Genomic DNA, 16,375 nt, shown 5'->3' with positions numbered 1-16,375 from the left:
ATCAGGCCAGAGGATCTGGCAGGCCAAACAAGAGAATGGACCTTATCCATTTGATAAGCTCTCAAATGATTTCAAGCCCTTTTAGATGGATTACGATGTTAATAGCCAGAAAGGTGGGTTTGAAGAGACTGGATGGAGAGCACAAGAGACAAACTCATCCCAGCTCAATTTCCACAAACAAAAATGAGAACAAAATGCCATCTATTAGATGCAATACATTTAACCAACAAACCTTATAAAATCTGGAACACAAATGACATTTTCACTCCTGCATCCCATGTGCCATCAAAACAGCCGGTGCATCTGTCATCCACACTCCCAGGAAAGATCCCATAGATTCCTGAAATGCCCACACGCCCCATGCAGGAGCCCTCTTAGTCCTTAGCAAGGAAGTGAATGTCTCCTCTTCCTCTCACTGGAGGGACCACCACGACCAGGTTCATACACTTCTTCACCCATGTCAAACCGGTTAGATTTCCCAGTTTAGTACACTGCTCATCTGAGGTAGCTCCCAACTCTGTCACTTAATCAATCAGAAGCACATTAACCACTCCATGCTGATGGAGCAGTGAGCAGGAACTCGCGGAATACTGTGTAGCAGGTTATAAAGGAGGCAAGAAATAAACATTTACTGCTGGGTTCCATGATGGGAACTTTAAATAATCTCAGTCTGTGATTATAGCAGCTCATGAGAGGATGCAGTAATTCCTCCAGTTCACAGATGTGTAAACAGGAGTTCAGATGCTAAATATCTTACCAAAGGTCATTTCAGTTGGCTGGCAATGGGAAGAACCAGGATTCAAACCCCAATGTGAGAAATTCTAAATAAGGTTTCTTGTACTACACCATACTTCAAGTATGTATGGATAACAAACATAATGATATATCAAGGTTGGTAATAATGATAACAACAACATCTCCCCTTCAAAAATCGAGAGGCAACGCATATAATACAGTCTCAGATGAAGGGATCACTCAGAAAAGACACAACTGAGTGATCACAACTGGAATCTCCAAATGTTCCCAAAATGTCACTCCTGAGCATGAGTGACCAAAAAATGTTCAGACTCAAATAATCAAAGCAACCTGACTATTCTCCAGAGAAATGTGTCAAATCCTCCATCTACTTCCCCTCGTGGTCCCCAGGACAACATGAGGAAACACTCCAGGCTGATGGTGAGCTCTGGCTCCTAAGTGATTTCCCAAACCGCTTTACCACCCAAATTACAGAAATATGTCCAGGATTCACAAGGCAGTTCTGATCCGATTTGCCCCAATCCTGGCTCAAGCGGCTTTGCACTACCCTCCTAACTAGATCAGCGCCAGCCAATGGGTTTATTCAAGCCGATCTGTGATGGATTAGATAATGAAACCTTAGCCATGTAAGCTGCCTGCTTGCACTGGGGCTGGAGGGGCAAGGAATAGGAAACTGGATACTCGCAGGGGCCACCTAAACACCACACACACTCGTCATCCCGCCTCCATCTGTCTGCTCATGCTCCCGTTACTGCAGGTTCCTTTCCATCATCTCGAGGGCTCTTCCCTCCTGTCTTTAAGGAAGGGTACATTAGCCCCAGAAAAAAAGATGTGCACTAAGCTTTACAAATATGTATCAAAAAACAATTCAAACAAGTCCACTCACTAAAATGACCAGCTTTATTGGGTCTTCCCTGGTAGCTCAGCTGGTAAAGAATCCACCTGCAATGCAGGAGACCCCGGTTCAATTCCTGGGTCAGAAAGTTCCCCTGGAGAAGGAGTAGGCTACCCACCTCAGTATTCTTGAGCTTCCCTGGTGGCTCAGGTGATAAAGAATCCGCCTGCAATGCGGGAGACCTGGGTTGGGAAGAGCCCCTGGAGGAGGGCATGGCAACCCACTCCAGTATTCTTGCCTGGAGAACCCCATGGACACAGGAGCCTGGCAGGCTGCAGTCCAAGGGGTCGCAGTGAGTCAGACACGACTGAGTGACTAAGCACAGCACACATTGTTTCCACAAATTATTAAAGCCTGATACCACACTGATGGCCTGAGAGATGTCAAACCAGAGATTCACTAGCAACACTCTTGTTTACACCAAGCAGTACACTGAATTTCTTTCTCAGCCCTGTAATCTTGAGGCCTGTCTGCACCAGTCTGCTTTATATCAAAATGAAAGTTAAATCTCTAGTTAGCTTCTGTGGTGTTCACATATCAGTGTGATAGAAAAAAAAAAAAAAAAGACAGTGACTAGAAAAATGGGAGAGGAAGTTAAGAGACGAATTCAACTTAGGATAACCTCTTGAGTCACCCTGCAAGATAACTCTATTTTGAATTCAGATCTTTCTGCCTCTCAGACATTCCCAGTTATACACTCACAAGCTGCCTTGTGAGTCTGGGGGAAAAAAATAGTCATTTTTACATGACTGTGCTACCTCAGTTTCTCCAACTACAGTATTTACCACTCTGGTGGTAAATTATGGGCTATATTATGGGCTGAATGTCTCTGTCCCCTCCCCTCACCCCATCCACAAACTAATATGTTGAAGCCCAAGCCCAAAATCTGATGGTAATTGGAGGAGGGGCCATTGGGAGGTGATTAGGTCATAAGGGGAGGATCCCACCACCACCACTGCATCCCCATGATGGGGGAGCCCTTATGAAAAGGAGATTCTCTCTCGCTCTCTCTGTGTCCACTAGCATACATGGAGAAAAGCCCATGTGAACACACAGCAAGAAGGCAGCTGTCTGTAAGCCAGGAAGAGAGCCCTCATCAGACACCAAATCTGCCAGCACCTTCATCTTGGACCCCAGCCCCAAGAACTGTGAGAAACAAATTTCTGGTGTTTAAGCCGCCCAGTCTACAGTCCGCTTGAGCAGACTAAGACACGCAGAAATGAAAAATTCAATAATTTAACAAGAGATTGTTCACAGAATCCCTTGGAAAGAAAGTATATTGGTAGGTCTACTCAAATGGTAGCACCCATGTTCAGTTTCAGCACCATACACTCCAAGTCCAAAGAGACTTCCACCTAGGAGGACAGAAACCCAGAAACAAGCAAATGGGAAGATAAACTAAGAAATATAGTGTCTACAAAACAATTACAGGCTACTTGCAAACCCCTCCCTGAGACCAGAAAGTCCTCCTACTATTAGAATCAAACACTAACATGAACAACTTCTGAACTCACTTAGCTATACTAGACTTATGATTCTATGGTCAGAAGCAGTCAGTTAGCCATGTAATAACCACATTCCGACATTTCACTACCATAAAGAATGTTGCTGAAAGCTATAAATAATAATTAAGGTGCACCTTGCTTTATAAAGGTGAACTTTCTAAGTTCCTAGAAAGCTGCACAAAAATCTGAATTTTTGCTCATCAAATTGTTTATATTCACTAGAGGAGCTGACCAAAAGAATTCATTCCCTGGTATGTTTCATAAGGCCCGAGTTTTTCACACATATCAAACTTCCTTAAAGTGAAACAAATCTCTAATAACTCACTTAACTTCCTACCAGGTTGGAGTACAGTATTTCCAAATACCCTCTTTAACAACTCACTACATTTCTCAAGCTGTGTTTCAATTTTCAGGTGGAATTTGTCTCTTCCCTCCTACTCGGCAGTTGAGGGTTCTCTAAACTGTTTCTAGGGCTGTGCCGACTCCTCTGCCACCTACATAAAGCTTCTGGATACTGGCCTAGAAAGGAGTGACCCTTCCTCTTCCTCCCCGTCCCAGGGGTCCTTCTTAGCACAAGGATTATAACATAAGCACCACAGACTCTCTCATGTCCCCAGTGCTCCGTTTTAGGAAGTAATGATTTATCCCCAAAAGCTTAGTGGCTATAACTCATCAGGGTTCAGCCTTGGAATCTGCAGCTTAGAGCCGTAGCTCCATTTAGTCTGTGGTCTTGGGAAATTAACCCCAGCAAATGACTTCTGTTTAAAAATGGGTTAACCCTTTGACACTCAAAAGGTTAGGATATTTCCTGAAAGTACTCTCACCCCTAAATTTCATCGCATTTTTTCTATCCCTTAATTATTTTAAAAAGGCAAAATTTCAACTTCAGTTTAACAGGCATTGAGCACTTACTATGTACTCAAAACTGTGAGGTATTATAAAGGATAAACACAAAGAAAATATAGTTCTTGGCTTCTAGAAGCTTACAGTATCACTAAGGAAACAGGAATAAAACAATGAGAAGACAATACAAGATGATGCATAATTAACCACCGATGCAACAGGAGGCAAGAGGTGGGTCTAACTGCTGTGAATTAAGCTGTCAGGAGAGAAGGCTTTCCAAAAGGAGCTATGACCTCCAAGAAATTCCATTTATGCTAAGATATACGAAAAAAAACAAGCTACCAAAGCTATACCAAAAAGCAAGCTACTGTAGAATTTTTAAACGTCTATTTACATGAACCTATAGACATGTCTACACTATTGATATCACTTCCTAAAACTGCTTCGCCCCTGCACATTCTCCTCCAGCTCCACTGGTCTCTTGTTCTCAAACACATCAAGTGTATTTATCTCTCAATGCCTCTGCACCCACAGTTCCTCTGTCTGAACCCCATTCCCTCAAATTCCCTCAGGTCACCCAAAGGTCACCTACACAGAGGCCTTCCCTAACCACCCTCTTCACCACTCTTACCCCTTTCCCTGCTTTATTTTTCTTCTTAACACTTAAAACCACCTAATAATAGTTGATTTCTTTATTGTCTGTCTCTTTCAATTAGAATCTTAGTTCCATGACACAGAAGTCTTTGTTTTGTTTACTACTATATTTCCTAGGCTCTAAAACAGGGCCTGGCACTTAGCAGCTGCTCAATAAACATCAGTTAAATGAATATTAAATATCCTATCATAATTATCAGAATGATGGGAAGGTCCTAGAAATGTAGGTGACCTAGGCTCAAATTTCATCTTTTCATGAACATTACTTTTTCTTTACTCCCGATTAGACCTCAAATTTCAACTTCTCCATAAAGCCTTCCTTGACCATTTCAGCAAGAACAACCATCTTTTGCTTCTGACTTCAATGGCACAAATCCTCAGCATATTTTGGTTTTAAAGTTTGCAAAGCCTTGTGACAAGGATCTACCTTGTGGTATCCCTACTCTTGTTCCTCTGGAACTTACCAAAAAATTCATATATATATACATAATATACATACATACATATATATGACACATATACATACACATACTTTTTTTTTTCCCCCAACTTTTCACCCATTCTGGCTCCCTACCTAGATTGCAGACACCAAGTTCTTTAAAGTCAAGACTTTGTATCTTTTTAGAGGTAACTTATAAATCATCCTTTACAAACACTGTATTTTACAACTATGGTAATAGAGGCCCCCAAAGAAGGGATTTTCCCAGAACCATGCAGATTGTTGCGGGCAGGGGGCTAAGTCAATGATGACGTGAATACCTGTGTGACATGGTGTACTGGAACTACAACAAAGAGAATGCATCAAGTGAAAAATAAAGATCCACAGATCCACACAGTGAAAAAAGCATTCTCCGTGGGACAGTTCTAAGGTGCCCATCTGTACCCAGACGACCTAATCCACAGCTTCCTCTCCATACTCCGAAGTCTCTATACACTGCTCCATTTCCAAATACTGCTATCCTCAGCCAATTTGAAGGCAACCAGCAAATAATGGGCTCCAGGAGGAAAGAGGGGGAAGGCAGTAGGAGACTCACTATTAACTGTGATTGACAGAAACAATAAATGGACACAGATATATGCACACACCAAGTGGACACGCTCACCAGCACCCACACCCAATCTTTTCTCATCTTCCAGTGTCAACCCAGCTCACCTGAAGTCTCCCCATATTCCTCTGTATTTTTTCCAAGGCCCGGGGTGTGTACTTCGCACAAGCACCCTGCCTGAGAGAGTTCAAATGGAGAACAAAAGCAGGCAAGTGAAACAAAAGAATTCAAAAATAAACACCAGGAGGGTCACTTTACCCAAGTCAAGACAAGTAATAGAGTGGCCTCTGCAAGGGAGACCAAGAAGCACAGAGCAAACACGCCAGGCTTAAATACAGCTCCGTCTCTAACACAGGAAGTCAGACAGAGCCTTGTAAAGCAGTGAGCGCAGAGCACAGGAAGTCTTTTAGCACTGCAGAGATTTCCAAGAGTGCTGTAATGGAGAGAGCACAGGAATAGGAATTAGAAGACCAGGCTTCTATCTCTAGTTTCACAACCAGCTAACTGGGTGGCCCTAGGCAAGTCACTAGTCTGCTCCAGATTTTTTGATTCCTCATCTACCTAATGAGGTTGAAACATTTTGGGACTCGAATAAAAAAGATGAAAACTATTGACTTTCTCTCACCTGAGAGTACCCGTAAACTATTCTGCAGAAGAATCTTCCAAGTCTCTCCAAGTTAAGAACTTCAGTCAAAGATGGTATCTCTGGTTGCTTCTCTAACATTCTATGATGCTAAGAGAATTGGGCAGATTGCTGGTAGGTAAACCCACTATTTCACAGCAAGTATGTTCTGAACAGAGACCAAATCTAAAATTAAATCAATGAAGGCTTCACGCTCTTCCCCCAACTACAAAGTCAACTGACATGGTCACTACATTTGCCAGTGCCTTTCCAAACCAACCAGCTTCTCCTTGAGTACACAATTCAGAATCCAATCTTCTAACAGTCCTATAAATTTTCTTTTATATTCCAGGACAATAAAGATCTAGTCAGTGTCCTAAGATACAACTGGCCAGGTCCTGTGTCTCCAGGCTCACCAGATGCTCCACGAAGTTAATGATCTTGAGCACCACGGTGTAGCCACAACGCTACCCAACTCCTCGTACTTCTCACACTCCTCGTGTAACTGATTTAACCCACAACCTAAGCCACATCCCCTTTGGGCTCTCGAGGAGTTTTCTCGCTTTTCACTCCTCCCTTCTATGCCGATCCCGTTCTCCATCCCCGTTGTGTGTCCAGGGCTGCCAAAACAGTACTCCCTCTTTTGGGGAGGTGTCCCACCACTGTCCACCCCCCCCCCGCCCCCCCAGTCTTCGATTCGGTCCCCAGCTCTCCGGGCAACGGACCAGGATCTCTCGGCTTCCACTCCCCGCCAAGGAACTAAAGAAGGGTGTAAAGAAATGGAATCCATCTCAAGCACGTTCGATTTCCTCTCAACACCTATTCGTGCTACGTGCCCCTCTCGTCCCCTTAGAGATCAGGACCCTCCAGGGCACACCAGGCTCCTCCTGCACCCTTAGCTTCCACGTCGGGGCTCGCCCCACCTTCCACGCAGGCCCCGACCGGCCCCCTCCCACCTCCAAGCCGGGACCCCGGGCAGCCCTCCGCCCTCCAAGCCCCGCAGCCCCGCGCCGCTCCCGCCGCCCCCCCCCAACCCCGCCACGGTAACGGGGCGCCAGCCCCGCGCGGTCACCTGCATCCCGCCGCCGTCGGCCGCCGCCTCCTCCGTACGCGGCCGCTTGCTCAGGCCGGGCTCGGCTCCGTCTCCTCCCCCTCCGGGCACCGGCAGCTCCAGCTCTGACTCCCGCTTCATCCCCCGGGCAGCGGCGCCGGGCCCAAGCTGAGGCGGCTGCTGCGGCTGGGCACCTTCCGCCATCCGCCCGAGGCCCCCTCGCCTCCGGGAGCCGGGCGACCCGCGACAGGCCACCTCCCCCTGGGCCTCGGCCCCGACTGTCGCGACAGGCGGGCGCGCGCCTGCACCCGCCCCCGCGTGCGTGCGTACGTGCGCGCGCGCGCGCGCGGGCCCGCTGCCCTCCTCGGCGGCGGCGGGCGGTAGCCTCTGGTCTCTCGCTGGCCGCCTCCTCGGCTCGGGGCCGCCGGCGGGTCGCGACGGGCACTCGCTCGCGCCCCCACGCGCACACGCGACCCCCGGCCCGGCCCGCCGCGCGCCCCGCCTCGCCCACTCACGAAGCTGGCCCGCCGGCCCGCGCTCACTCCCTTACACTGGCCCTCGCCACACGCTGGGCAGAGGGAGGAAGGGGGCGGTCCGGGCTCCTGAGGCTTGGGGAGGGGTGTTTATTTGGGGGGAGGAGGGGCTCGAGGCCGGAACGAGCTGACTGGCCGAGATCCTCCGACCCGCCACTGTGGCAGCACCGGGAAGGCGGGGAGAGAGAAAGGAGGAGGGAGGGCCCGGGATCTGGGACTCCAGCCCGCGCCGGAGGCCGGGGCGGCGGGGGAGAGGGGGCGGTGGCGGCCGAGCCCGCGGAGGGGGCGGGGCCAGCGCCCCTCGGCAATCTCCGCCGCCTCTGTTCCCGGAGGCCGAGAGAGGCCGGGTGGAGATCGAGGGAGTTCGGGAAACTCCGGCTCGGGCGAGGGATTGTCCTGGAGGCACCGCGCCTCTGGAGTTCCAGGGCGAAGGGGGCGGAGTCTGCTCCCTGAGGGCGGGGCCACAGCCTAGAACGGGCGGAGCTTGAGTGGCCGGAGGGCGGCGTAGTAACTCCCTCTGGCGGGACTCGCTGTTCGGAGTTGTCCCGCGAATTCGCCCATCTGACCGGGTCGGTTCCAGGCAAGGGAAGAGGTGCTCTGAGGGAGGGAGCTCGTTACTTGGTCCCTCTCCTGCAAAAAAACGGGGCTCTCGAGTTGGAAGGTCCAGGAATGAGGCCACCGCTACAGGGCTCTCCCCAGTCCTGAAAGCCTTTAATCATAATTTTTATCACATTTCTGGTATCTTACTAATACCTGATGTCTGTAAGAGCGTCACGGTTTGCACAATGAATTCGCAGACCCGTTTTGGTACAAGCAGAGTATATATGAGCTCTGTTTCATTCGTGGTGAACCTGAACCTTGGTTAAGTCCCGCAGATAAAAACTGGCAGATCCAGATCTCAGGAAACCAGATCATATTCTCTTTCTCTGGACCTTGCTGCCTAACGCTTTCTTGCTTATCAGCTTCGTACAATTAGAGCTATTTGTGCAATAGCTTCTCTGTCTTACCAGACTGTAAGGACTAAGATAGCATCTAATTTCTTCAGGTTCCATGTTGTGCCCTGTATATTATAGGGACACAGTGATGTTGCATGAACAACATGGATTCTGCTAACTAGCTTAAGCCAGTTGCTTCATCTCTTTGGACCCCTACTCCATTATTTGCAAAATGAGGAGAGAGTTCAGATCAGTGGTTTGAAACCAGGGGCGATTTTGCCCCTTTCCTACTCTCCCCGGACATTTGTCAATATCTGATTATATTTTTGGTTGTTACACCTAGGGTGGGGTGGGGGTGGGAGTGCTGCTGGTGGATAGAGACCAGGAGGATTGTTCAACATCCAACAATGAACAAGACAGTCCCCACAACAGTTATCCAGCCCAAAATGTCTTTAGTGCTAAGGTTGAGAAACCCCAGGTTAGATGATTTCTAAGTCCTTTTCAGATAGGTCTATGACTTGTCCTTTGTACTGGGGTTTAACCCAAGTTAAAAGTTAGTGCTGGAACACTGCAATGATAAAGATTCTTTCTTTGAAGTCAGAAGCCAACCCAGCTTTGAATCCAATCTTTACCACCTACTGCCCATGTGATGCTGAACCAGCGATGACTTAAGAATTTTTAAAATGAAGGGAATTAGAACTGGCAGTCTGGTTGCAAGGGAGGACTGGTGGCCTTATCTTGAAGCTGAGTTTTCATAGCAGGCACATTGTTTTAACTAGGCTGTGTTATAGACCAATACAAATAGTCAAGTTTTAGCTCTGCCACTCACAAGTCATGGTACTTTGTAAAAGCTACTTAGCTTTTCTATGTCTTCATCTGAAAACTTAAGACCTTCCTACAAGGATTATTGTGAGGGTTTAAATGAGTTATCATTATCACACATTAAGAACTTTGAACAGATGGACCTATGAGAAGCACTCAATAAATAGTAAGAATATGTCAGTATCACTACCATTGTATGCATGCTAAGTCGCTTCAGTGGTGTCCAACCCTTTGCAACCCGTCAGACTCCTCTGTCCATGGGAGTCTCCAGGCAAGGATACAGAAGTGGGTTCCCATGCCCTCCTCCAGGGTATTTTCTTGACCCAGGGATCAAATCCATATCACTTATGTTTCCTGCATGGGCAGGCAAGTTCTTTACCACTACCGCCATCACTGCCATTGTTTTTTTAAATGTTGTCTTATTTTTGTCTTGGCTGCATTGCAAGGTATGTGGGTTCTTAGTTCCCGACTGGGGATCAAACCCATGCACCTTCGTGGAAGTATGGAGTCTTAACCATTGGACCACAAGGGAAGTCCCATCATTGGGTTTTTTTAATTCTTAAGGTGACTTTCTGAGGCTGCTAGAGATCAAAGTGGGCAGACCAGGCTCCCCAAATCAGCCTTTAGTACAGTGACTGTTGGGCAAATTGTCTTTTCACCAAGCCTTCAATTCCTTGTTTGTAGGTGACAATAATAGTGACAGTGTTGTTCTAAGGATTAAACGAGACAAAATAAAGCACCTAGCATAGCACCCAACAGATAGTAACTGTTTAATAAGTGGCAAATATTTATCATATAATTCGTTTTGTGATAGTAAGCTACTGGCAGGGACCCATGGGGTTGGAAAGAGGAGTCTAGGCATCTCTTCATACTGCTGGTTGGGCCACTGTGTTGGAAATCCAAGTGCCTGCAAGCTTGTTCTTGAGCTGAGTTAGGCAACTCCACAGCAGATGGAGCTTCATCCTGTCCAACCAAGTGTTCTAAATTTGAAGAAAAACCAGGATGTTTTCTGATGGCCTACGAAACAACAATGGCTTTAAAAAAAAAAAAAAAAAGCTAGGGACATCAGTGTTTGATTTTCCAAAAAAGTTTACTTTCTAGACTGGTATCTTAAGAATTCTTTTCCCCTCTCAACTCACCTTAACACTGGAATCTAAATGCTGCAAGGTCCTTCCTGGGCTGCTCCATGACCCAGAAAAAAATAAGATTTGGGATCAGGGCTATTTGTGCCTCAAATTATTGTTATTCCAGTAGTGTGCATGTCCCTAAGAAGTAGAGCAATGTGGTATGGTTATGTTTGAATGACCAGGCAGAATAAAGAGAAATTGGACCCTGCTCTGTAAACACACATTAAGCATTTAGGGAGGGAGAGAACAGAAGCCTATAAATAGTGGCCAAATGCACCCATGGCGGCACAAAGACCAGGATCATTACTTTCATATACATCTGCAGCTACCTGTTGGTGAACAGGTGGCTACAAACCATTACATAGAAAGAGGAAAATTTTAAAATATTTTCCTAGGAAGAATTTTGAGCTGCATAAACTACTGAAGTCCTAACATTTATCTATTCAACAAACTATGGGCAGGAGTCTGGGATACCAAAACAAATAAGTAACTCACAGTCCAGGGAAGAAGGGATGAACAAATAAAAAGACAATTGCAATGCATCACGTTAAGGAAGTAATCTCTCATAGTGGTCAAAATCATGGACTCTGGCATCAGACATGGGTTTGAATCTGACATGGCCATCTATCTGATCTTGGACAAAAAAGATCCTTAGCATCTCTAAGACCCAGTTTTTTCGTTTATGTGACAAGCATAGGTAGCAACCCAGTATTCATTCTCCTCTTATTCTTTACTAGCAAAACCTTAATTTTGTTCAGGGCAGAAGGCTGCCTAGCTTAAAAGAAAAAAAAGGGGGGGCTTCCCTGGTGGTCTAGTGGTTAAGAATTCACCTGCTGGTGCAGGAGACACAAGTTCGATCCCGTCTGGAAAGATCCCACATGCGGTGGAGCAACTAAGCCTGTACACCACAGCTACTGAGCCAGAGCTCTAGAGCCCTCAAGCCACAACTAATGAGCCCACGTACTGCAACTACTGAAGCCCAACACCTAGGGTCCGTGCTCCAAAACAAGAGAAACGCCTGCAGTGAGAAGCCCAAGCACTACAATAAAGAGTATTCCCACATTTGTTGCTACTGGAGACAAAGCCCATTGCGAAGCAACAAAGACCCAGTGCAGACCAGAAAAAAAAGAGAGAGAGAGGGAGAGAGAATTCTCAGGCTCCCTGGCAGGTAAGGGTGGCCACCTGACACAGTTCTGGTCAGAGAGATGTAGACAGGGGATAAGTATACCTTCTCAACTAATAAAAACAAGAGGGAAAGGCTCTTTGCCTTTCACCTTTTGCTTTTTGTCATTTATCCTTCCTCCCTCCTGGAACACAGACTAGCAAAATGACAGCTCTGTGGTGTCCACAGTAACAAAAACCAAAAACTACATGCTAAGAATGGTACCATGGTGTTGCCGTAGCAGCCCTAGCCCATTGTTATTTGAGCAAAATAAGTTTCCATTCACTTAAAGCACTATGGACAGGTTTCTGCATGCAAACTCATCTCCTCACTGATACAATCTGTAAACTGAGGATAATAATAGTATCTCCCCCCGGGGTTTTTTTGAGCATTAAATAATGCATGTAAAGCACTTAGCATGACACCTGGCTCACTGACACACTCAATAAACAGTAACTTAGACCTTTTTACTACTATTATTACTTCTATTATCCTTATTAATATGGTTAGTAAATGTGCCAACAGCTATAGGAGCCTATAGGAAGATCTAACTCCCCCTGCCTGGGGGAAACAACAAGCTTCCCCGATAATGTTGTTTTATCTGGGTCTTTCAAAATGAGGAGTTTCCCACAATGTGGTTTCTGATCAAAAGTGAGCACATTCCTGGGTGCCTGCAAGGGCTTAGGAGATGTTCATTAGTCTTCACTAGGACAAAACTCTGATAAGGGGGTAATAGTGCTGGGCTGGGGGTCAGAGGGCCAGAACTAGATTCAGTGGTCTTCAAACTGAGACTAGGAGAGGTAAGTGGGTACAGGAGCACCCAGCCACAGGGCCATTTTGAGCCCATAGGAGATAACAGATCATAATTCAAATACCTGTTATTATTAACCCTGTACCCTGGTTCCTGACCACCATCAGAGGAGATGGTGGCACAAATCTCTGTATTTATAGGCTCTTTGAGAATACGAGTGCTTTCTTAATCCTCTCCTTGATGTCTGTATATCCCTAGCATACAGCTTGACACAAAACATGTGGCTATTCCAACAACCTTGAAAATATTCAAAACCACAGCCCTACATCTCACATCCCCCTGAAGACCAGATAAAGACCCAGAGCAGAGCAGAGGCTCTTAGAAATGCTGTCTTAACCGTGCACTTTCTAAATAGAGACCTGAAGTCCATCCCCAAACTGTATCATCTCTTTAATCAGCGGGAAAAGAGTAGATATAAATAGAAGAGAACGTTTTCTACTCCAAAACTTTCCTTTCCCAAAAAAGAAAGGTAGAGAATACCCTTGATAATTCATCAGCCGGATGAAGGGGAAACCACTCCTGCCATGTGGCTGGCTGATCCTGGAGCAGATATGGAGCATAATGAGAAACCGAGTTCATCGCAGGAGCAACGTGTGGTGTTTAAGCCTCATTAGGACTATAATAGCAGTCGTCCAGACGCGAACCCCACCGTTGACTTTGACCTCACTTCCCTGCTTCCCGCTGCTCGTGGCATTATTGAACCTGGGTTTTTCCTGTAGGCCAGAACCTTGCCAACCCCTTTGCCCTTCACACAGTGTGTTTGTCCAGTTTCTATTTCTGCAGTGTGACGAAGGATGATAGCAGGGTATTGAATGGTTGGTTTTCATTTAGTGCCGTCGCCGCCCTCAGTCCGTCCCTTACCCCCCGCCCTCCTCTCAAGCTGGCTTTTCGTTGTCCATTTTGTGCCTTGTCCTTGGTTTTTATTGTTTCCTTACAGAATAGGGAAGGCACTTTATTTTATTTTCCAGGCCCTGGTATACATAGCCTCCTGTACGCATCTTTCCCACAAAGAATCATCGTGTTTTGAAACTGGAAATGACCTCAGATGGGAAAGACAGGAAAGGTTCAGATATTTACTGAGCCCCTAATGTGTGCCAGGCCCTGAACTAGGGCTTTTCTTTTTTTTTTTTTTTTTTGCATTTAATCCTCACAACAAGTCTGTGAAGCAGGTAGTACTACATCTCATTTTACAGATGAGAAAACTGAGATCCAGAGAGGTGAAACGACAAGTTCAAGGTTGTACTGAATGGTTATTGACAAAGGAACTCCCATTTCCCCTACTCCAAGCCCACCCCGCTTCCATGCCTCAGCTTGTCTTTGAGGACTTTTTAGGGTGTTTTAAATTGGAAAGGTACACATCTTATAGGAAACAGGAAACAAAAAAAAGTATAACTTTTTTTGTTTTCTGAAACAGAAGACAACTATCTTAAGCCTGCATTCGCCAAGGGTATAAACTCCTAGACCTCTGTTGGTCAATCAAGACATTGGGCCTTCATTGTCTCTGGCATCTGCTCAGGTGTCTTCTTCCAGGTCCTTGTCTGCCTGTGGATACCATGCCAGCTGGCCTCTGCTGAGCTGTCCTGTCTGGTCCTCCGTGGTTGATCCACAGAAAGAGCAGTTTATCCAGGGCCTCTCCAGGCAAGGCTCTGTCTTGTCAGCTTCACATCTCTGTCAAGGGCAATGGAAAACCTCAGCTGTTCCCACACTGATCCGGGGTCTTGGGAATCTCCCAGAGGCTGTCTCGAGTCCCTGCTGTGTAAACATAGAGGAGGCATCCCTACCTCTCACACCCTTGCTGGAGATTGTTGTTGTTGTTTAGTCGATAAGTCATGTCCAACTCTTGCGACCCTATGGACTGCAGCCCACTAGGCTCCTCTCTCCATGGGATTTCCCAAGCAAGAATACTGGAGTGGGTTGCCATTTCTCCAAGGGATGTTCCCAACCCAGGGATCGAACCCAGTCTCCCGCATTACAGGGAGATTCTTTGCTGCTGAGCCACTAGAGAAGCCCCCACCTTTGCTGGAGGGGAACGCTGCAAAGGAGACAAGACACAGACCTCCTCTCCTATCAGATACCACAGTGACCCAGAGCTTCTTCTCCCTGTCTCTTCCCCAGGACTCCATCCAGGAGGAGGCAGGAGGCAGGGATCCTCAGAGAGCCACATGAGGGTCCTGCTCTGATCTCCTCAGGGTTAGCCTCTCTCTTCTCAAACCTTAACACGTTTGCCTCTCCTGGGTTAGGGCAAAAGACTAGTCCTGGCTGATTCCAATTCTGGAAAAAGCCTCTAGATTTTGCAGGGTATAGATTTCATTACTGAGTCATTCAGGATTTAGACTTGGGGAATTAAAAAGACCAAGCTTTTAAGTCACAGAGATTTTTTTCTCAAGCTATATGTTTCAAAAGTCTTTTGAAGTTCAAAAGCTTAGTCTGGACTCTTCTTTCTCTTTGCTTTTCCACTGAAACAGCTGTATTCCTGAAAGGAAGGGAGGGTGGGAATAGTGGAAGATATCAGGGAGATGGGGGAGAGAGAATATGAGTTAATATTTCTGTGGCAAAGACAGTGTCTGCACTATGTCTTCATCCTGGGAACCCAGAAACTGATCCCAACCTCTTCTGCAGTTAGGATGGGGACATATGACAACGTTCTGGCCAATGGAATGTGGGTAAAAGTTTCAAGGCTGGCCTCTGAAAACATCCCAGTCGATCCTGTTGCCCCTCCACAGCAGCAGTGGAGACCATGCGCTAAAGAGAGTAGCCTCAAAGGAGGAAAAAGGAGCCTGGATGCCCAAGTCATCAACTGGAGGAGAGCTGCAAAAGAATGCAATGTGAGCAGAAATGAAACTTAATTGTATTAAGGCACTGAGCTTTACTTAGGTTTTTGTGTGGGTGTGTGTGTGTACGTGTGCGTATCTTTTACAGCAGCTTACATTACTCACCCTAACAAAATAACGAAATGTTGTTCTACCTCAGCACCAATGTGTAAAAAGATCAGAGATGGTGGATCAGAAATTTGAGCATTTTGACTAAAATCTACGAAGCTGAAGGTATTTACAATGACGCCAACTCTAATAAAACATTATCTTTGAACAATATTCAAAGCTTGACACTGAAAGAGAAGTGATGGGAAAGAAAATAAGAATGATATAGATTAATAACAAGGACAAACTGCACAGCACAGGGAACTATATTCAATATCTTGTAATAACTTATAATGGAAAATAATCTGAAAAAAACCACATATAATATATACAGTATATAATTGTATATATATAATATACAATGTTACATATAGCATATACATATTATAAATGTATATATTACATAATATAATGTATAATACATAATGTATTATGCGCAAATTGTTATTATGTTATATATGTTGTGTATATTATATATAGTATATATTTTATTTTTTTATTTTTATTTTTTTAAACACAATAAACAATTCCAGTGTTTATTAGAGGATTGTTTGACAATTTCAAAACACAGTCATTAAAAAGAAAGAAATAGAAACAGTAAGGAGAAGTAACAGCATATATATATTATCAAACTGGGCCAACAATCTACATCCAGACTTGAACAGTGCTGGGAAGTTCCACATTGACAGCAAGTT

At 45.7% G+C, this 16,375-nt stretch overlaps 1 protein-coding gene across 18 annotated transcripts in view; it reads right to left on the bottom strand.

Annotated features, from left to right (window-relative positions):
• The window catches only part of RBFOX2 (RNA binding fox-1 homolog 2), a 293,235-nt gene extending 285,187 nt beyond the window's left edge, over nucleotides 1-8,048 (bottom strand). For 3 of the 18 annotated variants that reach the window (XR_003511103.1, XM_027541809.1, XM_027541814.1), the window contains exon 1: nucleotides 7,394-7,822. Coding sequence is in view for 16 of the 18 variants with exons in the window: in XM_027541809.1 (XP_027397610.1) it covers nucleotides 7,394-7,576 (183 nt within the window). In the remaining 2 variants the exon portion in view is untranslated. Of the gene's footprint in view, nucleotides 1-7,393 lie in introns of all 18 variants that reach the window. The other 15 variants (XM_027541811.1, XM_027541817.1, XM_027541816.1 and 12 more) reach the window with 11 other exon arrangements.
• Nucleotides 8,049-16,375: the final 8,327 nt, after the last annotated feature.

The sequence above is a fragment of the Bos indicus x Bos taurus genome, chromosome 5, assembly GCF_003369695.1.
Source record: "Bos indicus x Bos taurus breed Angus x Brahman F1 hybrid chromosome 5, Bos_hybrid_MaternalHap_v2.0, whole genome shotgun sequence".
Lineage (NCBI taxonomy): Eukaryota > Metazoa > Chordata > Mammalia > Artiodactyla > Bovidae > Bos > Bos indicus x Bos taurus.
Note: the sequence above shows the minus strand (reverse complement) of the source record. Positions and strands in the feature narration are given on the sequence as shown.